General features: G+C 40.8%; 1 protein-coding gene across 4 annotated transcripts in view; it reads right to left on the reverse strand.

The window, feature by feature from the left end:
• Window positions 1-6,722: 6,722 nt before the first annotated feature.
• The window catches only part of ZNF695 (zinc finger protein 695), a 29,289-nt gene continuing 8,846 nt past the window's right edge, over window positions 6,723-27,165 (reverse strand). The window contains exons 2-4 of one of the 4 annotated variants that reach the window (XM_037986112.2): window positions 22,056-22,182; window positions 21,452-21,544; window positions 6,723-11,638 (exon numbers count right to left, since the gene is read on the reverse strand). In XM_037986112.2, coding sequence (XP_037842040.1) covers window positions 10,350-11,638; window positions 21,452-21,544; window positions 22,056-22,182 — 1,509 coding nt within the window. In that variant the 3' untranslated portion in view covers window positions 6,723-10,349. Of the gene's footprint in view, window positions 11,639-21,422; window positions 21,545-22,019; window positions 22,183-27,165 lie in introns of those variants that run through there. The other 3 variants (XM_007990040.3, XM_037986115.2, XM_037986118.2) reach the window with 3 other exon arrangements.

Consider the following 27,165-nt stretch of genomic DNA (forward strand, 5'->3'; position numbering starts at 1 on the left):
CCCAAATCAGACTGAAAATTTATTTGCCTCTATAAAATTCAGAAAACCAGAATGAGAAGCAGCTACTTTTTAGACTTGAGACATTATAAATTTACAATTCAATATGAGATTTGGGCGGGGACACATATCTAAACTATATCAATACTTATGAAGTCCACCTCAGATCAATTACACACATTTTTTATCATTCCCAGTTCCCTGTCATTCGCAAAGTTTACGAGCATTTTTTATGTTCCCTCAAGCCCCAGATATAAATGTAAGACACAGCTTTGTGCCAGCTAACAAAATCTTTCATATATGCCCAAATAAATCTACTCTTCAGTGCCCAATGGTATTTTAATGGCTCGATAGAAATGTTTTGTACAAGGTTGTGAAGGTCTTTATGAAAGGATAAGGGTTTTTTTTGTTTTGTTTTTTGTTTCTGAGACAGAGTCTTGGTCTATCGCCCAGGCTGGAGTGCCATGGCGTGATCTCAGCTCACTGCAACCTCTGCCTCCTGGGGTCAAGCGATTCTCCTGTCTCAGCCTCCTGAGTAGCTGAGACTACAGGCGCCTACCACCACACCCGGCTAATTTTCGTATTTTTAGTAGAGATGGGATTTTGCCATGTTGGCCAGCCTGGTTTCGAAAGCCTGACCTCATGATCTGCCTGCCTCGGCCTCCAAAAGTGCTGGGATTACAAGCCTGAGCCACCACGCCTGGCGAAAGGATAAGGTTTTTAAAAGTCTTTTAGGATGGTTTTGTTATCAGGCATATAAGCTTAAGAACACTTTCTTCCAGCATCTGTATTTGTCAGAGTTTTTATGACATTGGTGATTTCACTTTGATTCTAAAAATTTTCATACATCTCATTCTGAAGCAATTAGCTTGTGTTCAGCTATAAAGAAGACTTTTGTATAGTATCAGAATATATGAGGTGTACTCTTACGTACTTGGGCAGCAGAACTATAGCATTGCAGTGACCTCATAGTTTACCAGTTTCTTTCCATTTCCTGTCTCTGAAATTGTCTACACCTGGTCATTGTGCTCAAGCTCACTCCTTCAGAGCCCAAATTGGCTGATCCACCTCCAGGCAGTCAAACCACATTCCAAACAGCAACAAGGAGAAAAATGTGAAGCTGATAGGACATAGGGAATTTTATTAAAAACCAGTGTTTTTTAATTCAGAGAAGGCCAACCTCTTCAGGCACTTCTCTCTGAATCTCATTGAGCAGAACACTATCACTTGGCCACCAATATAAGCAGAAACATTTCTCTGTAGCACAGCAGAACACATGAGAACACGACTGGGAGTGGCTGCTGCTACTTGCACTATCATGAGTTCTGACAAAAAGGCTATTTACCTTGTGCACTGGAACAGGGTGTTATGAAAAAAACCTCTCAAATTCAGAATACATTCATCCCAGATTCACAATTATGTATGCAAATGGAATGCTTATTCTTTACACATATAACTAAAGAGCTGTCTCATCATTTGATTACTTATGACTTTGTAATGAAAATGATCAAACACAACAGTGAGAATGTAGTATTCAATCCCACAATCAAACATAACCTGTTAATCTTTTGTAATGTTTTACATTTTGATAAAATGTTCAATAAATTACAGTGCTTTAATTTGCATTATGATGATGTGACACATAAAAGTGATTTACTTGAAGGGTGATCCCAGGAACAGAAGGAAGCAGTGAAGGAAGATAGGAAAGAGAAAGAAACCTATAAAGCCCGTGTTGTCAGTCAGACCTATTTTTGTTCACATATTTTTGGAGTTTTGAATCCAACTGTAATGTTACCACATGTGTATGGTGTATTCCTAGTATGATTACATTAACTCAGGATAAACTATGGCTTAGGTACTGCAGAGGCTGCTGCACGTAGAATGGACTGGAGCCACCTGGAGGGCTGTAGGATAACGGGTTGCTGGGCCTCTCCTTCATGTTACTCACTCAGCAGTCTGGTCTGCTTTTGTTGCAAATTTTTAGGTGTTTCCAAAGCTGCTTGTCCAGGGAAATGACTTGAAGAACTTGTCTGGCTGCCCAGTACGATGATGTTCTCCAGTAAAGACAGTGGCCCACATGGGATGCAGTAAGATACACAGTGATCATGAATGCTTTTAGGTGGACTCTGGTCTTGTTTATCCAAATGTGAGAAATGAGGTCATGTGTGTTGGACTTCTATGGTTTCACCTTGGAAGCCTGACGACCGTTCAAAGTCTACAGTAGTCAGGTACATATCCATTCCGGGAATACACATGTAACCTGGGCTAGGATCTGAAGTCTTTCCTCTGGAATCTGTCTCAGATCCTAGAGACCTGCTCTGTGTGAACACACCTGGAGGAAACACTGAGATCCAAGAGGGGAGATAATTCAAAAATAGGGTCCTTTGGGGGTTGTTTTTAGAATTGTTCCTGTTGCTTTGGGGGTGATACGGGGGAAGATGTGGAGAAGATGGTGGTGGTGACAATGGAGGTTTGAGGGGTATGGGACCACACCCAGGCCTAGAATACAGCCCTCATTTCTCCTGATTCTGCTTTTCACAGCCAGGATAGCATCCTGGGTAATTTACCTAATTAGAAGAATCTCAACCAGGGGACTGGGCTTTTGATTTTGCCATTTCAGGGAAGGATGTGCATCATACCACACAGATCCTTGAGGCCTCCTTCAGCTCTCCTCTTCTTTTACCTCCTTGAAAATTATTTTTCATTGATAGCCTCGGAAATGTTACTGAAATCTTTACTACCCATTCGCTAGGTGAAATTATCTAAATGAATTTCTCATTCCAAATCTAGTCATATTTCTTAAATTATGAATATGGTTGAGAAATTTATTTTTAGGCAATCTTTTTGTTTCATATAATTTGCTCATAATTGTTAGTTTTGAGTATTCTCTAAAATGAATTATCCCCATGACTAAATTATAATTTGACTGTTTAATTTTTCTAAAAAAAATTAAAATATGTCATTCTAAATAACTCGTTAAGTTTTACCTTGTATTTATAGAAGCCTTCCCAATTACTCACATAAAAATCTTATGCTGGCCAGGTGCAGTGGCTCACGCCTGTAATTCCAGCACTTTGGGAGGCCAAGGCGGGCAGATCACGAGGTCAGGAGATCGAGACCATCCTGGCTAACACGGTGAAACCCCGTCTCCACTAAAAAAAAAAAAAAAAAAAAAAGATTAGCTGGGCATGGTGGCAGGCGCCTGTAGTCCCAGCTACTCCGGAGGCTGAGGCAGGAGAATGGCGTGAACCCACTGCACTCTAGTCTGGGCAACAGAGTGAGACTCCATCTCAAAAAAAAAAATCCTTATGTTGTATTTGAATACATAATTTATCTATCAGTTATATATTTTTAAATGGCCTTTAAAGACTGATTTTATCCTTATAAAATGATACATTTAGTCACTTCCTAGTTATAGACCTGTACTATTTGGCTGTTATATTATACCTAAAGCTGTTAATTTCACTTTTTAAAGCAGTAATGAAATATGCAAACTATAATATTCCCCCCCCCCCCGACTTTTTTTTTTCCGAGACAGAATCTCGCTCTGTCGCTCAGGCTGGAGTGCAGTGGTGCAATCTCAGTGCACTGCAATTTCCATCTCCCGGGTTCTGGTGATTCTCATGTTTCATCCTCCCAAGCAGCTGAGACTGCAGGCGTGCACCACCACACACTACTGATTTTTGATTTTTTGGTAGAGACGGGGTTTCACCATGTTGGCCAGGCTTGGTCTCAAACTCCTGACCACAATTGATCCACCGGCCTCAGACTCCCAAAGTGCTGGGATTACAGCAGTGAACCACCGCACCCGGCCGAGTTTACCCACTTTTGAGTGTACATTTTAGAGGCATTAAGTGCGTTCACATCATTGTATACTCATCACAGCCATCCTGAAACTCTGAAACTATTATGAGAAAACATAAGGTAAAAGTACCATGACAATAGTCTGGGCAATAATTTTTTAGATTTAATGTAAAAATCCCAGGCAACACAAGTAAAAATAAATGAAACTTCTTTCAACTAAACAGCTTCTATTCAGCACCAGGTACAATCAATGAAATAATGAGACAACCAAAGAATGAAAAAATATTCAAATTATATGTCAGATGGGTTAATATTGAAAATACATAAAAACTTAAACTATATAACAGAAATATATTAAAAATGGGTAAAATATCTAAATATGTTTTTCAAAAGACCTACAAATGACCAACACATATATTTTTAAATGTTCATCAATAATCATCAAGGAAAGGCAAATCAGAACTGCTATGAGATATCACCTCACTCTTGTTAGAATGACTACAATCAAAAAGACAGAAGGTAAGTGTTGGCAAAAGTGTAGGAAAAGAAAAATGCTAGCACACTGTTGGTGTGAATGTGAACCAATACAGCCACTGTAAAAACCAGTATGATGATTTCTGCAAAACAAATTCAAAATAGAGCTACTATATGATACAGCAATTTTACTACTGGATATATATCTACAAAAATAAAATCAGTAGGTTGAGGAGACATCTTTATTTCCCAAATATTGAAAGAAATATTTCCCAAATTTTGAAATATATAATACTTGGGACTATTTGGGAAATAAATGTTTCTATCTTTCTCATAAACTCAGTGGAAAAGACTCAAAAATAAAGTTTTTGTGATGTTTTGGCTCTATTAGTCCGTCATCAGTATAGGAACTCAGGTACTTACCAGTGTGCTCAGGGCCTAGCACAGAACATGGGAAGGACCAAAGTATTTTAGAACTGTTACTTTAAGCTTGGGGTACCTGGAGTTGCTGTTCCTGATGGTGATGGTATAGAAAACAGTAAAGAAGCTGGCAGTGCTAATGGTTCCAATTTGGCTACTGTAGAAACATAGAAAAGAATTTAGCACCCAAAATCACTGAGGAAATGTTGGTTTGTTTTTTTTTTTTGTTTTTTTTTTTTTGTTGTTGTTTTTTTTGAGACGGAGTCTCGCTCTGTCGCCCAGGCTGGAGTGCAGTGGCCCGCTCTCTGCTCACTGCAAGCTCCGCCTCCCGGGTTCGCGCAATTCTCCTGCCTCAGCCTCCCGAGCAGCTGGGACTACAGGCGCCCGCCACCTCGCCCGGCTTATTTTTTTGTATTTTTAGTAGAGACGGGGTTTCACCATGTTAGCCAGGATGGTCTCGATCTCCTGACCTCGTGATCCGCCCGTCTCGGCCTCCCAAAGTGCTGGGATTACAGGCTTGAGCCACCGCGCCCGGCCTGTTTTTTGTTTTGTTGAGACAGAGTCTCACTCTGTCGCCGAGGCTAGAGTGCAGTGGCACTGTGTTGGCTCACTGCAACCTATGTCTCCTGGGTTCAAGCAATTCTCCTGCCCCAGCCTCCCCAGTAGCTGGAATTACAGGCGTCCACCACCACGCCTGGCTAGTTTTTATATTTTTGGTAGAGACAGGGTTTCACTATGTTGGCCAGGCTGGTCTTGAACTCCTGACCTCAGGTGATCTGCCCGCTCTTGGCCTCCCAAAGTGCTGGGATTACACGCATGAGCCACCACGCCCGGCCGAGGAAATGTTTTAATCCAAAAGCTACCATGATCTCTGAGATGTCTTTAGAGTGAATGACCAAGCAGTTGGCTAGTTAGGTGATTAAGAATGAAGACTATGGACTGTGAACTGCACCCAGTGAAATATAGGAAGAAATTAAAAAATTTCCCAAGATTGCAAAAGTAAATCTAAAAGAAAGATTATTTCACGCCAGGCGCAGTGGCTCATGCCTGTAATTTCAGCACTTTGAGAGGCTGAGGTGGGTGGATCACTTGAGGTTGGGAGTTCGGGACCAGCCTGACCAACATTGAGAAACCCTGACTCTACTTAAAATACAAAATAAGCTGGGCGTGGTGGCGCATGCCTGTACTCCCAGTTACTTGAGAGGCTGAGGCAGAAAAATCACTTGAACCCGGGAGGCAGAGGTTGCGGTGAGCCGAGATCGTGCCATTGCACTACAGCCTGGGCAATAAGGGTGAAACTTCATCTCAAAAAAAAAAAAAAGAAAAAAAAAAGAAAAAAGATTATTTCAAATTTTAAATCCACAGAAGTCATTCTATTATTGCTCAACATAACGTACACATTTAAAAATAGGTTCTGCATGGAAACATAAGGTGTGCTATAAGTGTTTCATGGAAAATTAAATTCAAAATTATCCATTTATTATTAACTCTCCTTAAGAATTTCTAAGATACATTTGCTCTTCAGAGATTTCCAAATTCTGACATGTTTATTTACACAGCGCTTACAATACATAGTCCAATGTTATTAAAGCTTGGCCTATTCTAATTAATTATATATTCACCATACTTTGTGTCAGGATTTTCAAATATTTTCTTTTAACAAACAAACAATGCTAACTGCCCGATTTAATTCTCTGGCCCATGGACAGTGCATCCCTCTCTTCCATTAAGAGTGTTGCTTGGCCAGGTGTGGTGGCTCACGCCTGTCATTCCAGCACTTTGGGAGGCCGAGGCGGGCGGATCACGAGGTCAGGAGACTGAGACCATCCTGGCTAACACAGTGAAACCCCATCTCTACTAAAAATACAAAAATTAGCTGGGCATGGTGGCGGGTGTCTGTAGTCCCAGCTACTCGGGAGGCTGAGACAGGAGAATGGCATGAACCCGGGAGGCGGAGCTTGCAGTGAGCCAAGATCATGCCGCTGCACTCCAGCCTGGGCGACAGAGCGAGACTCCATCTTAAAAAAAAAAAAAAAAAAAAGAGTTGTGTGTGGCCGGGCGCGGTGGCTCAGCCTATCATCCCAGTACTTGGGAAGGCTGAGGTAGGGGGTTGCTTGAGCGCAGGAGCTTGAGATCAGCCTGGAAAATACAGTGAGACTTCATTTCTACAAAACAATAAAAAATTTAGCTGGGCGTGGTGGCATGTGGCTGTACTCCTAGCTACCCAGGGAACTAAGGTGAGAGGATAACTTGAGCCTGGGAAGTTGAGACTGCAGTAAGCTATGATCACAATGTCAGTTTTGTAACACATAAATGACCTCAAACTCTCCAGTTAAAAATCAATCTATTGGCTGGCCACAGTGGCTCACGCCTATAATCCCAGCACTTTGAGAGGCCAAGGCAGGTGGATCACCTGAGGTCAGAAGTTCAAGACCAGCCTGGCCAACATGCAGAAGCCCCATCTCTACTAAAAATACAAAAATTAGCCAGGCATGGTGGCACGTGCCTGTAATCCCAGCTACTTGGCAGACGGAGGCAGGAGACTCGCTTGAACCCAGGAGGCGGAGGTTGCAGAGCCAAGATCACACCGCTGTACTCCAGCCTGGGCGACAGGGTGAGACTCAGTCTCAAAAAAACAAACCAACAAAAATCTATCATCACATTAAAAAATTTCAAATTTCCAGGCCAAGTGTGGCTCATACCTGTAATCCCAGCACTTTAGGACGCCAAGGCAGGTCAGTCACTTGAGCTTAGGAGTTCAAGACAAGCGTGGATAACATGGTAAAACCTCATCTCTACTAAAAAAAAATTAGCCAAGTGTGGGGGTGTACACTTGTAGTCCCAGCTACTCAGGGGGCTGAGGTGGGATGATTGCTTGAGTCTGGGAGGCAGAGGTTGCAGTAAGCCGAGATTACACCACTGCACACCAGCCTGGGTGACACAGCGAGACCATGTCTCCAAAAACAAACAAACAAACAAAAAACAAAAGAAAAAGAGAAAGTCTAAACTTCCTGTTAGAATGTACAAAGTACTATATAAAATGACATATTGTGTGGAGAACAGTGAGAAAGTGTAGCCATAACACAGGTTTTTATGAAGAAAAAAAAAAGGAAGAGAGCTAGAATACGTAAGTAGTTGAGAATAAAGAAAAAGAGACCACAAAAAAAGAGATAATTTGGAAATAAAAGCAGAATTCCTCTTTAGAGAGAGTCAGTTGTGCAGCCTGGGTACAGAAGTCCTTTCTCTGCATGCAGAATCAATGCCAGGTCTTCATCCTGGATATTTCCAATCTCTTATCTGGAGCCACAAATTCACTCCAATAGGAATATTTATTGCTAATTATGGAGCATCTATTACATATTTAGCACTGCCCTATGTTTCTTCACTTCATTTTTATGTCAAAATAACCCTATAACTTATAAAGCCTCCAAAGTGTTTACCTGAACAAATTGCCCAATAGAGTCAATAAACTCAATTACTGCAATTCAGAAAAGTGGAAGAAACGAACAAAAAAAGGTTGGCTTGAATAGTGTTCTCTAATAATGGAAAAATGGAAAAGTATTAATTAAGTACAATGAAAATACACGCACTATGGAATTACTCACATCTTAAGATTATTTTGGAAGCACCAATAAGTTTCATAAAATCATTATTATAATCCCTGAGATCACGTAAGAAATTCTTCATGAATTTTGGAACAAGAAAATTATATGTTAGCTCTAGCATGAGCAACATAAAAGTAAAAACAGGATTTTCACAGGGAAATTCTGAAAAAGGTGCAATAAGATTTTAGAGAAATGCATTCAATACAAAGCAGAGAAAACAGATTTGCCTTCAACATTTTTGAGGTTTCTAGTTTGCTAATAAATTATCCATACTTTAAAAATATGTTTGGTTCCAACATTTTTCTTTTATTCTGAAAACAGGTATGCACTTACTTCAAACATATTACTTGCTTCATAATTTCTTACACCTAACAATTATCTTCAGAGTAATATATTTATATATTTATCTCCATATAAACCAAAACTAAAAGTATGTATATGTTTTGCAAGCCAGAGAGGTCACATGTTAAAAGAAAAATGTAAGATAAAACTTTGTTAATAGTCCTTTAAGATTCAGAAATATATGGTCTTTGATTATAATCCTATATAGGCTTTATTATAGCCCTAATAATGACACTGTCACTACAAAAAGAGCAAACAGAATGAGAGTGTAACTTGTGGGAACAATATTTTTCAAGTTATTTGAAGTTTAATGCCACTGGGAGAAGGGATCATTAGAGATACTACTCCACCATGTCACCCACTATTGTATTGTTACCTTTAGTCACCCACAACCATAACACTAAGGTGAGATAGGTCAACGCTGGTGGCAGGATACACATCACTTAATATACAATGGCCTAAAGACAACTCAAATGTTTCTTTCTTAAATATAATGAAGAATATTACTCTGAAGACCTATCTCATGAATCACTTACAACTACCAAGAGCCTCTCCGGTTACATTTCTTCAGGAAGCTTAAAATGCAATGTCCATAATCTTCCAAAGAAAAGGAGATGAATGATGCCTGTCCAAATATAGAAGAAACTCTCACGGCTTTCATGTAGCAACAATAGGCCACATGCCTTCACACAGACACTAGAAATGAAGGCATGGTATCAAGTGATTTCAAACTTGAATTACATAAATATGTGCTTTTCAAAAAATCTAAAACTCTTTCAATGCACAGAGTATACTTTACTATTATTATGTTATTATTATTATTGAGACAGCGTCTTGCTCTGTTGCCCAGGTGGGAGTGAAGTTGCAAGATATCAGCTCACTGCATCCTCAACCTCCGGGCTCAAGCAATCCTCCCACCTGAGCCTTTGAAGTAGCTGGGACAACAGGCATGTGCCACCAAGCCTGGCTTTTATTTTACTTTTTGTAGAGATGAGGTTTTTGCCATGTTGCCCAGGCTGGTCCCAAACTCCTGGGCTCAAGCAATCCCCCCACCTCGGCATCCAAAAGTGCAGCAATTATAGGAAAGAGCCACCATGTCTGGCACCAAAAGGTATACTTTAAATATAATTAGAACTTCCCCGAAAGGTAAATCTCCTACTTATTTTAACTTTACTTTGGATTATTCTCTATAATAAACACTCAGATTTACAGTAATATCTGAAAGTGTTAGTGACTTAGTGCTTTTTACTGTGAATTCTTGGACATGTTTTGATGTAATTTTTGATTAGTTATTTTTTCACATTTACTGCATCTGGAAAGTAGTTCTTAGTGTGAACACTCCGGTGTTTTCTAAGGTATATATTTTGAACAAATGCCGTTTCTGCATTTATTACGATTGTAGGGTTTCTCTCCAATACAAAGTCTTTGAAGTTGAATAAAGTTTGAGCAACTGGAGGGTTTCCCTACAGTATAAATTCCTCTGTGTACAATAAGAGCTGTGATATCAGTGGAGGTGTTGAACTGGTCTTTCTATTTGTATTGTTCCTAGCCTGAACGTTTTAGTGCACTCAAAGGCTTACAGTTTGTAAATGGACTTTTGACAATCTTTACATTTGTAACACTCTTATTCAGTAAAAATACTCTGCTGTGAAGTTGTGAATAGGTATTAAAGACTATGCCATATTGTTTAGATTTGTAGGATTTTTCTCAGGTGTGAACTTTCTCATGTATGGCAAGTTGTGCAGAGTGGTTAAAGGCTGTGCCACATTCCTCACACTTGTATGGTTTCTCTCTGGTATGAATTGTCTTATGTTTAGAAAGGTGTGAGCTCTGGCCAAAGGCTTTGCCACATTCTTCACATTTGTAGGGTTTCTCTCCAGTATGAATTCTCTTATGATTAGTAAGATATGAAAACCAGTTAAAAGCTTTGCCGCATTCATCACATTTGTAGGGTTTCTCTCCAGTATGAATTCTCTTATGTTGATTAAGGTAGGAGAACCAGGTAAAAGCTTTGCCACATTCCTCACATATGTAGGGTTTCTGCCCAGTATGAATTCTCTTATGCTGAATAAGGTATGAGAACCAAGTAAAAGCTTTGCCACATTCCTGACATTTGTATGGTTTCTCACCAGTATGAATTCTCCTATGTTCAGTCAGATGTGAGCTCTGGTTAAAGGCTTTTCCACATTCTTCACATTGGAAGGTTTTCTCTCCAGTATGAATTCTTTTATGTTGAGTAAGGTATGACAACAATTTAAAGACTTTGCCACATTCTTCACACTTATAGGGTTTCTCTCCACTATGAATTCTCTTGTGTTGAGTAAGGTATGGGAACAACTTAAAGGATTTGCCACATTCTTCACATTTGTATGGTTTCTCTCCAGTATGAATTTTCTTATGTTTAGTAAGAATTGAGCACAGGTTAAAAGCTTTGCCACATTCTTCACATTTGTAGGTTTTCTTTTCAGTATGAATTTTCTCAATAATAGCAAGACTTGAGCAAGACTTAAAGACGTTATTACATTCTTCACATCTGCAATGTTGCTCTCCAACATGAATTCTCTTACAGTCAGTAAAGTATGAGCGCTCATTAAAGGCTTTGCTACCTCTTTTACGTTGGTAGGGGTTCTCTCCAATATGGATTCTCTGCTGTTGAGTTGTTATTAAAGACATGCAAGAGACATTGCCACATTCTTTGCATTTGAATGGTTTTTCTCCAGTATGGCTTATCTTATGTTTATTTAGATTTGCAAATTTACTAAAACCTTTCATACATTTATTGCATTGAAAGTTTTTGTTATGAGTAGTTGCTGAGCATAAGTCAAGTCCATTATAACTTGCCTTCTGCCCTTTCCACTCACCCACAATTTCCCAGTCATTCCTTAAGCGTAATTTCTCAAGACAACATCTTTCATATCTTCTCAGCATCACTTTTTGGAATGAAATTTGCAGGCCCTGCTCTGGCAAAATGTCTTCAGTAAGATAAGAAGACAAAGCTGGAAAAAATAAAAACAACAAATTATTCCACTTACTAGATAACATACTTTACAAATCTAAGGCATAAAATTATACAAGCACATTAGCAAGATAGCATAATGAAATACTACAGGCCCTTATTCCTTCATAGTCATAATCCTAACAAAAATATACTAAACAAAATGCCATTATGTGAACCCTAAAAGCAGCCGAAGGGGGAAAAAAAAGAAATAACATACAATGAAGCTCCAATATGCCTCATCGCAGACTTTTCACTGGAAACCTTACAGGCCAAGAGAGAGTGGCATGACATACTTAAAGTGCTGAAAGAAAAAAACCTTTACCCTATGATATTACATCCAGCAAAAATATCCTTCAAACATAAGGAGAAATAAAGATGGCCAAACAAAAGCTGAGGTATTTCATCAATACCAGACCTGTCCTACAAGAAATGCTAAAAGGAGTACTTCAATCAGAAAAGAACATTAATTAATAATAACATCATCTGAAGTTACAAAATTAACTGGTAATAGTAACAACACACAAAAACACAAAATAACACTATAACTCTGGTGTGTAAACTACTTTGGTCCAAAGTGAAAACATTAAATGAAGGCTGGGCACGGCGGCTCATGACCTCACTTGCAGCACCAGACAAACCTACTAGACAGAAAATCAACAAAGAAACATAGCGCTTATCTGCACTATATGCCAAATGGATCTAATAGATAATTACAGAACATTTCATACAACAGCTGCACAATACACATTATTTTCCTCAGCACATGGATCATTCTCAAGGAGAGACCATATGTGAGGTCACAAAACAAGTCTTAAAACATTCCAAAAATGGAAATAATACCAAGCATTTTCTCTGACCACAATGGAATAAAACTAGAATGAAAAGAGGAATTTTGAAAACTATATGAATACACGGAAATTAAACAATATGCTCCTGAATGACCTGTGAGTTAAAAGAAATTCAGGAGGAAATTTAAAATTTCTTGAGACAAATGATAACAGAAACAAAATACACCAAAACCTATGGGATACAGCAAAAGCAGTACAAACAGGGACGTTTATAGCTATAACTGCCTACATGAAAAAAAAGGGAAAACTTCAACTAAACAATCTAACAATGCATCATACAGAACTAGAAAAGCAAGAGCGAACAAAACCCAAAATTAGTGGAAGAAAAATAATGAGGCTCAGAACAGATATAAATGAAATTAAAATTTTTTGAAAAATGCAAAAGATCAATGAAACAAAAAATTAGTTTTTTGAAAAGTTAAAATTGAGAAAAACCTCGAAGACATTAGTCTAAGCAAAAATTTATTGAGCAATACCCCACAAACACAGACAACCAAAAAAAAAAAAAAAAAAAGGACAAATGGGAACATATCAAGTTAAAAAGCTTCTGCACAGCAAAGAATACAATCAACAAAGTGAACAGACAACCCAGAGAATGGGAGAAAATACTTGAAAACTACTCATTTGACAAGAGATTAACAACCAGAAGTTATAAGGAGCTCAAACAACTCTACAGGAAAAAAAATCTAATAATCTGAGCCAAAAAATGGTCAGGATATGTGAATAAACATTTCTCAAAACAAGACACAAATAGCAAACAGGCATATGAAAAGGTTCTCAACATCACTGACCATCAGGGAAATGCAAATCAAAACTACAATGAGATATCATCTCACCCCAGATAAAATAACTTATATCCAAAAGCCAGGCAATAACAAATGCTGGTGAGAAACCCTGTACACTGTGGGGATTTAAATTAGTACTACCACTATGAAGAACAGTTTGGAGGTTTCTCAAAACACTAAAAATAGAGGTACCATATGATCCAGCAATCCCACTGCAGATGTATATGCCAAAGAAAGGAAATCAGTATATCAAAGATAGATGCACTTCTATGTTTGTTCCAGCACTATTCACAATAGCCAAATTTTGGCAGCAACCTAAGTATCCATCAACAGGCAACTGGATAAAGATAATGTACTACTTATAGGCCAGGCGCAGTGGCTCACAACTGTAATCCCAGCACTTTGGAAAGCCGAGGCGGGCGGATCCCGAGGTCAAGAGATTGAGACCACCCTGGCTAACACGGTGAAACCCCGTCTCTACTAAAAATACAAAAACAAAACTAGCCGGGTGTGGTGGCGGCGCCTGTAGTCCCAGCTACTCGGGAGGCTGAGGCAGGAGAATGGTGTCAACCCGGGAGGCAGAGCTTGCAGTGAGCTGAGATCGCGCCACTGCACTCCAGCCTAGGCGACAGAGCAAGACTCTGTCTCAAAAAAAAAAAAAAAGAAAAAAAAGAAAGAAAGAAAGAAAATGTACTACTTATAGACAATGGAGTACTATACATCCTTAAGGATGAGATCCTGTCATTTGCAACAACATAGATGGAACTGAAGGTCACTATGTTAAGTAAAATAAGCCAGGCACAGAAAGACAAACATTGCATGCTCTCACTTATTTGTGGAATCTAAAAGTCAAAACAATTAACTCATGGAGATAGAGAGTAGAAGAATGGTTATCAGAGGCTGGAAAGGGTACTGGGTGAGTGGGTGGGGGAGGTGGGGATGGTTAATGGGTGTAAGAAATTACTTAAAAAGAATAAGACCTACTATTAAATAGCACAACAGGGTGACCATAGTAAAAAATAATTTCAGTTGTACATTTTAAAGTAACTTAAATAGTATAATCTGATTGTAACTCAAAAAATAAATGCTTGAGGGAATGGACACCCCATTTTCCCTGATATGCTTATTTCACGTTGCATGCTTGTATCAAAATATCTTATGTACCTCATAAATACATACAATTAAAAAAAAATTTTTTTTAAAGCCTTTCTGAGAACTCTAAAAATCAACGAAGGGTTTGCAGCACCCCAGGTGAGCACAATGCCATAAGCCCCATAGAAGTGGAAGGAAAGTGTGTTCCATTTACCCACCACAGCCCTTCCTTTTCCCCAATATGGTATGGTGCCCTTAGGAGTAAACTTCTGACTTCTCCCTCATAAAATAAAGAAAATAATGGCACATGTGTCCATACTTTTGGGGGCTTGAAAAAAACTGGTTTCTGTCTTCTATGACGGAGTACTGAACAGGAATGATGGTATACTTCGACCGGCAGGTTGGTTGTTTTGAAACCAATAATAAATGATTGTTACAGCAGACAAGAAACTGTAGTACCGGAGATGGACAACAGACATAACAAGTAATTACAGCCTCTTAAGAGGAAACATGTGAAAACCTCCGTAATTAAGAAAACAGCCGGGTGCTTGAACCCAGGAAGCAGACGGTGCAGTGAGCTGAGATTGCACCATTGAACTCCAGTCTGGGAGACACAGCGAGAGCCTCTGTCTCAAACAAAACAAATCAAAACACCATTCCAGAGAAGACATATCCCAAGAACAAGTTTGAGAGGCTCCCATAATCTCTAGCCTGATCAATTGGTGTCAGAATTTCCCAGAACAATGCCACTTTATAAAGATTGAAACAGGTGGTTTTTCGTTAATTTCAAATCTGAACAAAAGATTACAATGTATACAAAATATCAGGATACTTGTGGCTCCAGAAAGGAAAAAGAAATATCCAGATAGCAACCCTAAAGAAATGGAGATACATAAATTATTATTATTTTTTTTTGAGATGGAGTCTCACCCAGTCTGGAGTGCAGTGGCGTGATCTCGCCTCACTGCAAGCTCCGCCTCCCGGGTTCACGCCATTCTCCTGCCTCAGCCTCCCTAGAAGCTGGGACTACAGGCGCCCGCCACCACGCCCGGCTAATTTTTTTGTATTTTTAGTAGAGATGGGGTTTCACCGTGTTCGCCAGGATGGTCTTGATCTCCTGACCTCGTGATCCGCCCGCCTCGGCCTCCCAAAGTACTGGGATTACAGGCCTGAGCCACCATGCCCGGCATAAATTATTTTTAAAAACTCAAAATAACCATGTGAATAATATTAATAAGTGAAATAAGAACACAGACAACTAAATGAAATCAGGAAAATGCAAGATCAACCAAAAGATAAAAAGTATAAAAAGAAATAGAAATTATGGAGCTCAAGAATATAAGGTAAGCAAATGCTGAAAAAGTCATCAGTAGACCTACCCTCAAGAAATGCTAAAGGGGCTGGGTGTGGTGGCTCACACCTGTAATCCCAGCACTTTGGGAGGCCAAGGTGGGAGGAATGTTTGAGGTCGGAAGGTCGGGACCAGCCTAGCCAACATGGTGAAACCCTATCTCTACTAAAAATACAAAAAAATTAGCTGGGCCTGATGGCACGAATGTGTAGTCCCAGCTATAGGGAGGCTGAGGCACAAGAATCGCTTGAACCCGGGCGGCAGAGGAACAAAATCGTAAAAATAATTATAAATATCTGTTCATATAAAAAGATATGATCAATGACATCAGTAACCTAAAGTTCAAGGCAGTTGTACTGAGAAAAAAAATTTGTATGTAACTGAAGACACTACCAGTTTAAAATATATTGTTGTGGCCGGACACAGTGGCTCACACCTGTAATCCCAGCACTTTGGGAGGCCGAGGTAGGCAGATCACCTGAGGTCAGGAGTTGGAGACCAGCCTGGCCAACATGGCAAAACCCCGTCTCTACTAAAAATACGAAAATTAGCTGGGCGTGGTGGCACGTGCCTGTAACCCCAGCTACTCAGGAGGCTGAGGAAGGAGAAATGCTTGAGCCCGCGAGGCAGAGGTTGCAGTGAGCTGAGCTCACACCACTCCACTCCAGCCTGGGTGACAGAGCGAGACTCTATCTCAAAGAAACAAAACAAAACAAAAACCAAACAAACAAAAAACCAAAAATCAACAACTCAAAGGAGACAAAAAAGACAATAAATAAAAAGGTTTTGTTCACAGAAAACCTATAACAAATGTATGTCTGTTTGTGTATTTATATCTACATCTGTGTCTCACCAGGGTTTACAATATATAAAGCAAATATTTACAGAAATGAAGCAAGAAGTACACAGGGAACAGGGGACTTGAAAGCACCATAAAACAATGACAACTGGCCGGGCACAGTGGCTCACGCCTGTAATCCCAGCACTTTGAGAGGCCGAGGCGGGCGGATCACGAGGTCAGGAGATCGAGACCATCCTGGCTATAATGGTGAAACCCCGTCTCTACTAAAAAAAATACAAAAAAATTAGCCAGGCGTGGTGGCGGGTGCCTGTAGTCCCAGCTACTTGGGAGGCCGAGGCAGGAGAATGGCATGAACCCCAAAGGCAGAGCTTGCAGTGAGCAGAGATCAAGCCACTGCACTCCAGCCTGGGCTACTGAGCGAGTCTCAAAAAAAAAAAGACAACGACAACCAACAGACATCTAGAGAACACCCTAAACAACAGAATCCACAATATTCTCAACAGCTCAGAAAACATTCTCCTTGATAGACCACCTGTCAGGCCACAAAACAAGTCTTAACTAATTTTTAAAAATTGAAATATTATAGATTATTATTTATGACCAAAATGGAATAAAACAAGAAATTAATAACAGAAAGAAAACTAAAACATTTGGCCAGGCGCGGTGGCTCACACTTGTAATCCCAGCACTTTGGGAGGCCGAGGTGGATGGATCACAAGGTCAGAAGATTGAGACCATCCTGGCTAACACGGTGAAACCCCGTCTCTACTAAAAAATACAAAAAATTAGCTGGGCGTGGTGGCGGGCGCCTGTAGTCCCACATACTTGGGAGCTGAGGCAGGACAATGGTGTGAACCCAGAAGGCGGAGCTTGTAGTGAGCCGAGATCGCACCACTGCACTCCAGCCTGGGCAACAGAGTGAGACTCCGTCTCAAAAAATAAACAAACAAATAAATAAGTACATAAATAAATAACTGAAACATTCACAAATACACGGAAGTTCAACAACATACACTTGAGCATGTGCTTCTTCATGGGCTGGAAGACTTAATATTATGAAGATGTTCATATCACCCAAGTGACCTACTGATTCAGGGCAATCCTTTCAAGTTTACAATTTCATTTTTACAGAAATAGAAAAGGTAACCCTAAAATTACACAGCGAGTGAAGGAACCATGAAGAGAGCAATAATCTCCACAAAGAAGAACAATGTTGCAGGTATCATACTTTCTGATTTTAAAATACATTATGGCTGGCGCTGTGGCTCATGCCTGTAATACCAGCACTTTGGGAGGCGGAGATGGGTGGATCAACTGAAGTCATGAGTTTAAGACCAGCCTGGCCAACATGGTGAAACCTCGTCTCTACTAAAAATACATGCTGGCACATGCCTGTAATCCCAGCTACTCGGGAGGCTGAGGTTGCAGTGAGCCGAGATCGCACCACTGCATTCCAAGCTGGGTGACAGAGCTGAGACTCTGTCTCAAAAAAAAAAAAAAAAAAAAAAAAAAAAAAAATTATGAAGTTGTGGTAATTAAAACCATTTGGTATTGGCACAAAGGCAGACAATTAGGTCAATGAAACAGAATACAGAACACAGAAATAAACCTCCACATATATGGGCACATGAAAAGTTACCCATATTTATTGCAACATTATTCACAAAAGCTAATAAGGGAAAACAACCCAAACTTACCTCACCAAATGAATGGTTAAATATAATTCAGAATACACAAATAGGCTGGGAGTGGTGGCCCGTGCCTGTAATCCCGCACTTTGGGAGGCCAAGGCGGGTGGATCAGCTGAGGTAAGGAGTTTGAGACCAGCCTGGCCAACATGGCGAAACTCCATCTCTACTAAAAACACACACAAAAAATTAGCCAGGCGTGGTGGTGCGCACCTGTAGTCCCAGCAACCCGGGAGGCTGAGGTGGGAGAATCAGTTGAATCTGGGCGGCGGAGGCTGCAGTGATCTGAGGTCAGGCCATGCACTCCAGCCTTGGCGACAGAGAGAGACTCCTCACAACAAAATTAACTCACACTAGCACCACAGACTCCCAAGAAATCGAGATGTCTCAAAAAAAAAACCAAAAAAACAAAAAAACCCACAAACAATGCAATATTACTCAACTTTTAAAAAGCAGGAAATCTGGTAAAATCTACAATAAAGATGAATCTTTAAGTAAAGCCCTTTGTCCTGATGTGATTATTATGCATTGCATGCCTGTATCACAGTATCTCATGTACCCCATAAATATATACACCTACTATGTACGCTTACAAATTAAAAATGAAAATCTTGGTGACATGCTAAACAAAATAACCCAGTCCCAAAAAGATAGAGACTGTACGAATCCATTTATATGAGATATCTGAAACAGACCCTTAAAAACAAAAAATAGAATGGTGTTTCTAAAGGGCCAGGCAAATACACACACACATGTCATAAAGAAAATGTCCTGGCATGTCTATTGCCAGTACATTTATCTGTTTGCCTGTAACATTTATAAAGGCAAACCAACTTATAGATAAATGTACTGGTAATAGACAATGTGACTGTTGCATTATTCACTTTTGCACCATAATGTCTTGAAGTGTACAGAACTGAGTATGTTCATAAAAATTATAAAACATAAGTAAAAACTGTTCATGTGTGGTGGCTCAGGCCTATAATCCCACCACTTTGAGAGGCTGAGGTGGAAGGATTGCTTGAGGCCAGGAGTTTGAGACCAGCCTGGATAATAGAGTGAGAACCCATCTCTATAATAAATAAATAAATAAATAAATAAATAAATAAATAAACAAATAAATAAAAACTCCAGGCATGATGACTCACACCTATAATCCCAGCACTTTGGGAGGCTGAGGCAGGTGGATCACTTGACGTCAGGAGTTCAAGACCAGCCTGGCCAACATGGTGAAACCTCGTCTCTACTAAAAATGTAAAAATTAGCCAGATGCGGTGGTGGGCACCTGTAATCCCAGCTACTGGAGAGGCTGAGGCAGGAGAATCTCTTGAATCCAGGAGGCAGAGGGTACAGTGAGCTGAGATCGCACCACTGCACTCCAGCCTGGGCGACAGAGCAAGACTCTGTCTCAAGAAAAAAAAAAAAGAAAAGAACTACCATACAAGGCAGCAATCTCACATCTGTGTGTGTGTTTGTATAAAATCAACAGAAATAAAATCAGTATCTCAAATAAATATCTGCATCCCCATGTTCATTACAGCATTAGTCATTATTTTCAAGATATAGAAACAATGTAAATCTTTGTGAATGCTGAATGGATAAAGAAAATGTTTACATATACGTAATAAGAGTATTATTAAGCAATAAACATAATGAAATCCTGCCATTCTAACAACATGGTAAGTGAAATAAGCCAAATACAGAAAAACAAATACTTCCTGTTCTTCTCACTCACATGAAGAATCTTAAAAGGTTGAACTACAAGCAGAAGACAGAGGTGACTGCCAAGGGGGTAGGAAAATGGAAGATGTAGCATTAAAAGGGCACTATAAGCTTTCAGTTATAAAATAAATAAGCTTTGGAAATCTAATGAATAGCATTATGAGTACAGTTAATAATAATGTTTTGTAGGCTTAAAATTTGTATTAACACAGCAGACAAGTGTTTTCAACATAAAAATATGTGAAGTGACAGGTGTGTTCATTAACTTAACTGTATTAATCATTTCACTATATATAGATATCAAATCATGACCCTGTACACAATAGTTATCCAATTTTTATTTGTGTAAAAAAAATCCACATTATACACATACATATATACACACACACATATATAAATGACACAGACCCACGAAATTTCATACCAAACAAGAGAAAATTATAAAATGACAGTTATTTTAAAGGAAGGTAACAAGTGGGAGTTTACTATGTAATCGGTAATGTTCTACACTCCCCAACGACCCAGCGTATTTAAGAAATCTAGGATGTGAGTGGATATATTAAACTGAGAACAGCTGAGAAATTTGGGCACATAGGGTTTAAATTACAAATCTCAGTTCACACAAAAGAAATAACATTTTTAAGTAAACAACATTAGATTTTCTTATATTTAGGGAGATGCTTAGTCTTCTGATAAAATTACTATCAATTTCTGTAGAATCACATTTGAAATCTCCACAGGGTAAGTCATAAAGGAGAAAACATAACATCTGTTGTGGGATTTCTGAACCAAATACCAATATCACCATTACTCTCACATGTTCCAGATGCAATGCAAAAATATTTCAGGCTGGGCACGGTGGCTCACGCCTATAATCCCAGCACTTTGGGAGGCTGAGGCAGGTGGATCATGAGGTCAAGAGATTGAGACCATCCTAGCTAACATGGTGAAACCCCATCTCTACTAAAGTACAAAAAAAATTGGCTGGGTGTGGTGGCAGGCGCCTGTAGTCCCAGCTACTCGGGAGACTGAGGCAGGGGAATCGCTTGAACCTGGGAGGCAGAGGTTGCAGTGAGCCAAGATTGTGCCACTGCACTCCAGCTTGGGTGACAGAGCAAGACTCCATCTCAAGAAAATTATGTGTGTATGTGTGTGTGTGTGTGTGTGTGTGTGTGTGTGTATATATATTTTAACATAGAGTTCCTCAAAAATACGCAGACAGTTCCATGTCCCCCAAAGCAATGGAAGAGCAGTCAGATCATGCAGTCCCCTATGACCTACGAAGATGACTGTGACGCTCACTGTGAACTTTGAAGGAAAATCACTGAAGGGAAGTACAGTCCTTAGAGAATTTAAGAGCATGAGATAGAAGATGCCCCTATGTGAGAGCAAGAGAAAGAAACCCAAGCTTCTCAGAAGCCATTTCCATGGGAGTAGAGCTTCCCAAACCACATTTTAAAGTCTGGCTTCTTCCTTGATCCTCAGACCCCCTACGTATGTTTGCTTCATTCACTCCCACCTACCTGAGTGTTTGGCTGTCTTCTCTGTGTTCACCTTCCAGGGCTCTTTCCTTGCCTCCAGACAGATGATCAGTTCTGGCTTAGACATAGCAAGACCTGTTTTATTAGAAAAAAGGTGCATGATTCTTGTGGGGATTCTTGAACTACCAACCTTTCACTGTGCTCAGTAGAGAAGAGAAAACATCACATTAGATCCTAGAAAGTTAACTCCAGAATACTGTTTTCTGGCAGAGCCTTTAATATATTCAGGAAGTGTTTTAAATCTGTGAGTCCTCAGCTCTGATACCACGAACTATAATAACTGGATCAAAAATTGGTGGTGGAAACTGGATTTTGAAGTGGAGGCAACCATATTTGATACTACTGAATTTCCAGAATTACCACCAATCTAGAGCAAGGATGTACATCAGCTGAAGAGAAAGGTTGATGTCAAGGCAAAACATCTTGAAAGTTTTGTTTTCTACACCAAGGAATCCCCAAGGTTTTCTTGAAAGCAGGGATCTGAAACTCATTCATGCAAATCAGAAACTCCCAGAAAACATTCTACAAAGGAAAAAGATGAAATCCTTACGGTGAAATAGGAATTGCATATTGAAGTGATCCTCACCAAGGGAGAATAGGTTTCTGTAGTTCTCTAACATCACATCCCTGTACAAATTCCGCTGGGCAGGGTCCAGGCATTCCCACTCCTCTGGAGAGAATTCTAGAGCCACATCCCTGAATGCCAATAGTCCCTGAAAAAGAAAACATTTACCAAGTGGCCATGGCAGAGTTCGACTCCAGGCAGGGAGACACAGTGAAGAGAACTGGCTCTGACTTATATGAGTGACTAGAATTATCAAATAAGATAATTTTTAACACAGAAATATACTCTAGGCCAGGTGCAGTGGCTCACGCCTGTAATCCCAGCACTTTGGGCGGGTGGATCACCAGGTCAGGAGTTCAAGACCAGACTGGCCAACATGGTGAAACCCCATCTCTGCTAAAAATACAAAAATTAGCTGGGCATGGGGGCGCACGTCTGTAGTCCCAGATACTTGGGAGGCTGGGGCAGGAGAGTTGCTTGAAGCCAGGAGGCGGAGATTGCAGTGAGCAGAGATCGCGCCACTGTACTCCACCCTGGGTGACAGAGCGAGACTCTGTCTCAGAAAAAAAAAAAAAAAAAGGGTCGGGCGTGGTGGCTCACGCCTGTAATCCCAGCACACGCCTGTAATCCCAGCATTTTGGGAGGCCAAGGTGGGTGGATCACGAGGTCAGGAGATCGAGACCATCCTGGCTAACATGGTGAAACCCCATCTCTACTAAAAATACAAAAAATTCGCCGGGCGTGGTGGTGGGAGCCTGTAGTCCCAGTTACTTCGGAGGCTGAGGCAGGAGAATGGTGTGAACCTGGGAGGTAGAGCTTGCAATAAGCCGAGATCGTGCCACCGCACTCCAGCCTGGGTGACGAAGCAAGATTACGTCTCAAAAAATAAAAAATAAAATAAAAAGGAAATACACACTAATGTATTCTCTAACTCTGAGGAAACAAGATGGCTTAGGAGCCACAAAACCACCGGGCACGGTGGCTCACACCTGTAATCCCAGCACTTTGAGAGGCCGAGGAAGGTGGATCACGAGGTCAGGAGATCGAGACCATCCTGGCTAACATGGTGAAATCCTGTCTCTACTAAAAAATACAAAAAAAAAATTAGCCAGGCATGGTGGTGGACGCCTGTAGTCCCAGCTACTGGGGAGGCTGAGGCAGGAGAATGGCGTGAACCTGGGAGACGGAGCTTGCAGTGAGCTGAGATCGTGCCACTGTACTCTAGCCTGGGGGACAGAGCAAGACTCCATCTCAAAACAAACAAACAAACAAAAAGATCCACAAACCAGTGTAGATACTCTACTTTTGTGCATAACATAGTATAAAATAAGGGCATCAACTCAAGCACTGATATATTCACATCCTACAGGATAAGTTGTGTATTGTTCTCACGTGGAGAAGTCAGGGTGAGTTAGAAGGTACTTCTCAAATTTTAACAAGTATGTCAAAGAAGTAGAAATCTTGTTAAAATGCAGGCACGGGCCAGGTGCAGTGGCTCACACTTGTTATCACAGTACTTTGGGAGGCTGAGGTGGGTGGATCACCTGAAAGTCAGGAGTTCGAGACCAGCCTGGCCAACATGGTGAAACCCCATCTCTGCTAAAAATACAAAAAAATTAGCCATGCATGGTGGTGGGCACCTGTAATCTCAGCTACTTGGGAGGCTGAGGCAGGAGAATTGCTTGAACCTGGGAGGGGGAGATTGCAGTGAGCCAAGATAACACCATTGTACTCCAGCCTGGGCAACAAGAGCGAAACTTCATCTCAAAAAACAAACAAACAAATAAAATGCGTGCATGGTGGCTCATGCCTCTATTCCCAGCACTTTGGGAGGCCAAGGTGGGTGGATCACTTGAGTTCCAGAGTTTGAGACCAGCCTGGGCAACATGGCGAAACCTCATCTTTACAAAAAATACAAAAATTAGCCATGATGGCCCATGCCAGTGGTCCCTATGACTTGGGAAGCTGAGATGGGATAATTTCCTGAGCCTAGGAGGCAGAGGTTGCAATGAGCTCAGGTCACACCACTGCACTCCAGCCTGGGTGACAGAGTGAAACCCATCCCCCCCCCCAAAAAAAATTCTGTTCTTTTAGTGTAGACTTTGATTCAACAGATCTGGGATGAAGTCTGAATTTCTGACTTTCTAACAAGCTAGCCAGCGGCGCCTATGCTTCTGGCTCAAGAAGAATATTTTGTCAAACATCCAGTAAATGGCAGAGCCTACATTCATCCCAGTTGATTTGACCAGTAAGCAAACATGAGAGCCTTCATTTTCTAGAGAAAGCTGTATGCAAAGAGAATCTAAAGAGAAAAAGAAGCTTCCCGATTGTGATTATTTATGTACATCAATCAGTAAATCTCCCCAAAATACTTATTAATAACAAAAGGAAAAATAATTAACCCTATGGTGGAAAATTCCGGCAGACAGTGTTGTGCCCAGTCCATTTATTCCCTGAAGAAGACCACCGGAGTCCAGAGTCGAAGCTAAGCAGCAAGGATCTTTATTACAGGTTCGAACCCGGAACTCTCACTCACCCTCAGCATGAGAGGGTCCAGAGAGAGTTCCCTCCTTAGAGTTTTACACAGTATTATATAGTCTAAGAAAAGTGGTCATTGAATCATTATACAGATCAGATGTATGATTGGCTAGTATTTAAACAAGGCGATTTGGCTAGTTATGATTGGTTCCTGCCATTTTGGGTATTTCAGTTCAACATTTGGGACGGAAGAGCAGTTTCTACACAAAGGCAGTTAATCATATTGCGTCAGATTGCACAACCAGTTTATGGCAGCAGGGGTTTATCTTACTTAAACGTGTCTTGTGACCTAACCCCCGGGAAGAAAAACAGGTACTTACAGAACTTTCGAAACCTCTGGTGCGTGCAGAGATAAGAAAGCAGAAGCAGAACAAAGGGTGTAACCATAGGGAGCAAGGGAGCAAGGGGGTAGGTAAGTCTTTGTGTTTTTGTGTCCTTTCATTAGCACTTTATTCAAGTGAATAAAATTAACATAAATTACAATAGGAAAATCGGCATGGTGTGCTAATACACACAAGAGGTACAACATCACTGCTGCTTTCTTGGCCAGTAAATTATTACTGAATATAAATAAATAAATAATTGCCCAGTAAATTACTGAAAAAATTACATAACAATTACACAAAAAGTTACATTAATTAAATTACAATCGGCTGGGCACGGTGGCTCATGCCTGTAATAGCAGCACTTTGGGAGGCTCAGGTAGGTGGATCACGAGATCAGGAGATGGAGACAATCCTGGCAAACACGGTGAAACCCTGTCTCTACTAAAAAAATACAAAAAAATTAGCCAGGTGTGGTGGCAGGCGCCTGTAGTCCCAGCTACTCAGGAGGCTGAGGCAGGAGAATGGCGTGAACCCGGGAGGCGGAGCTTGCAGTGAGCTGAGATAGCACCACTGCACTCCAGTCTGGGCCACACAGCAAGACTCCGTCTCAAAAAAAAAAAAATCACAATCTGAATATAATCATTAAAAAAAAATCAGCTTTATGCAAAGTTCAAGCTCCAGATCTCTCCCAGGTTCAGGTTTTGTAATCTCTAATAATGTAAACATCCTAGAAACATTCTAGGATCCTTTTAGCATCCTAGAAAGTAAGTCTTTTCCAATTATTCTTTTGTTCAGAACTTTCTGAGCCATTCTTGGTCACTGATACCATCCTTTTTGAATGTGTGTTTCCTTACTTCCGTTCTGCATAGAGGTGAGGGAGCATCCAGATGAACCCTACACAGCACATGCTCCCCTTCCTCACCAATACCTGAGTTCCTGACCCTACCCGCACCAGAAACCTTGGGTGTCCACAGATTCCCATGTTGATCTGTCACTAAGGAAATATTTACAATAGTGCAGCTCATACACTCACGGTGAGATGTAGGTCAAGGCATGTGAGAATCCTGGATGGACAGAATGGAAAGAAGGATCTGGGCCAGGCACGGTGGCTCATGCCTGTCATCCCAGCACTTTGGGAGGCTGAGGCAGGCTGATCATGAGGTCAGGAGATCAAGACTATCCTGGCTAACACGGTGAAAACCCTGTCTCTACTAAAAATACAAAAAATTAGCTGGGTGTGGTGGTGGACACCTGTGGTCCCAACTACTCAGAAGGCTGAGGCAGGAGAATGGTGTGAACCCGGGAGGCGGAGCTTGCAGTGAGCCGAGATCGCACTGTTGCACTCAGCCTGGGCGACAAAGCAAGTCTCCGTCTCAAAAAAAAAAAAGAAAAAAAAGAAAGAAAGAAGACTCTGGAATATAGGGGAGAAAGAGTGTACAGAGCTCACTGACTATCACAATAAAAGGTTCGGGGGAGTAAGTTAGGCAGGAACATCAGAAGTAGAGACATATTTGTGGCTTCTAAACACATGACATTCCACAAAAAAAAAGGGGACACAGTCTCTGAATCGGGACACATTCTGCTGAGAACCAGCCGTTTCTTCGTCTTCCTCCTCCATTTCTGGGATTCCTTCTCAGGTGAGAGTCTCTGGGCCAATCACACCTGCATCCTGTAAGCCTTTAAAAGGGTCGGCACAACCCTTTCACCTTCTACCACCACATCCACAGGAAGAAAATCCTAGAGGTTCATAAAAAGTACACGTTCCCTGTCCTTTTATCACAGGAAAGTCAGGAACAATGAGCTCCTACATAAACATCGAAATGTGTGTTTCTTTGTTTTCAGGTGCCCTTGTCCTCCAAAGACTCCAGCAACTGCCACTGCAGCCACGGGAATACGGGCCACACTGACCCACCTCTACCAAACCCAAGCAGAGCACGCCCTGTAACCTTTCTTTGGAACAAAGGCTGAACCCAACTCTCATGACTATATCTGGGAGCCCTCATGCATGGCCCTGGCTTCACTTAGAATCATCTGGAACACTTAAAACAATATGAATGCTCCCACCCAGACCAACAGACAGAATCGGGGAGGGAAGCACAGAAGTGACAGTATTTCTTTAAACTGGCCATGTCATCCTAATTGAAGCCTGGGGTGAGAGCCACTTAGCTAAGTAAATAATTTGGTATTCCAGGCCCTAGTCTAAGTAATGTGATTCCAGAGGTTTAGAAGGGGTCTACAAATTGGCTTCTTGCATGCTGATGCTGCCT

This window comes from Chlorocebus sabaeus, chromosome 25 (assembly GCF_047675955.1).
Source record: "Chlorocebus sabaeus isolate Y175 chromosome 25, mChlSab1.0.hap1, whole genome shotgun sequence".
NCBI lineage: Eukaryota > Metazoa > Chordata > Mammalia > Primates > Cercopithecidae > Chlorocebus > Chlorocebus sabaeus.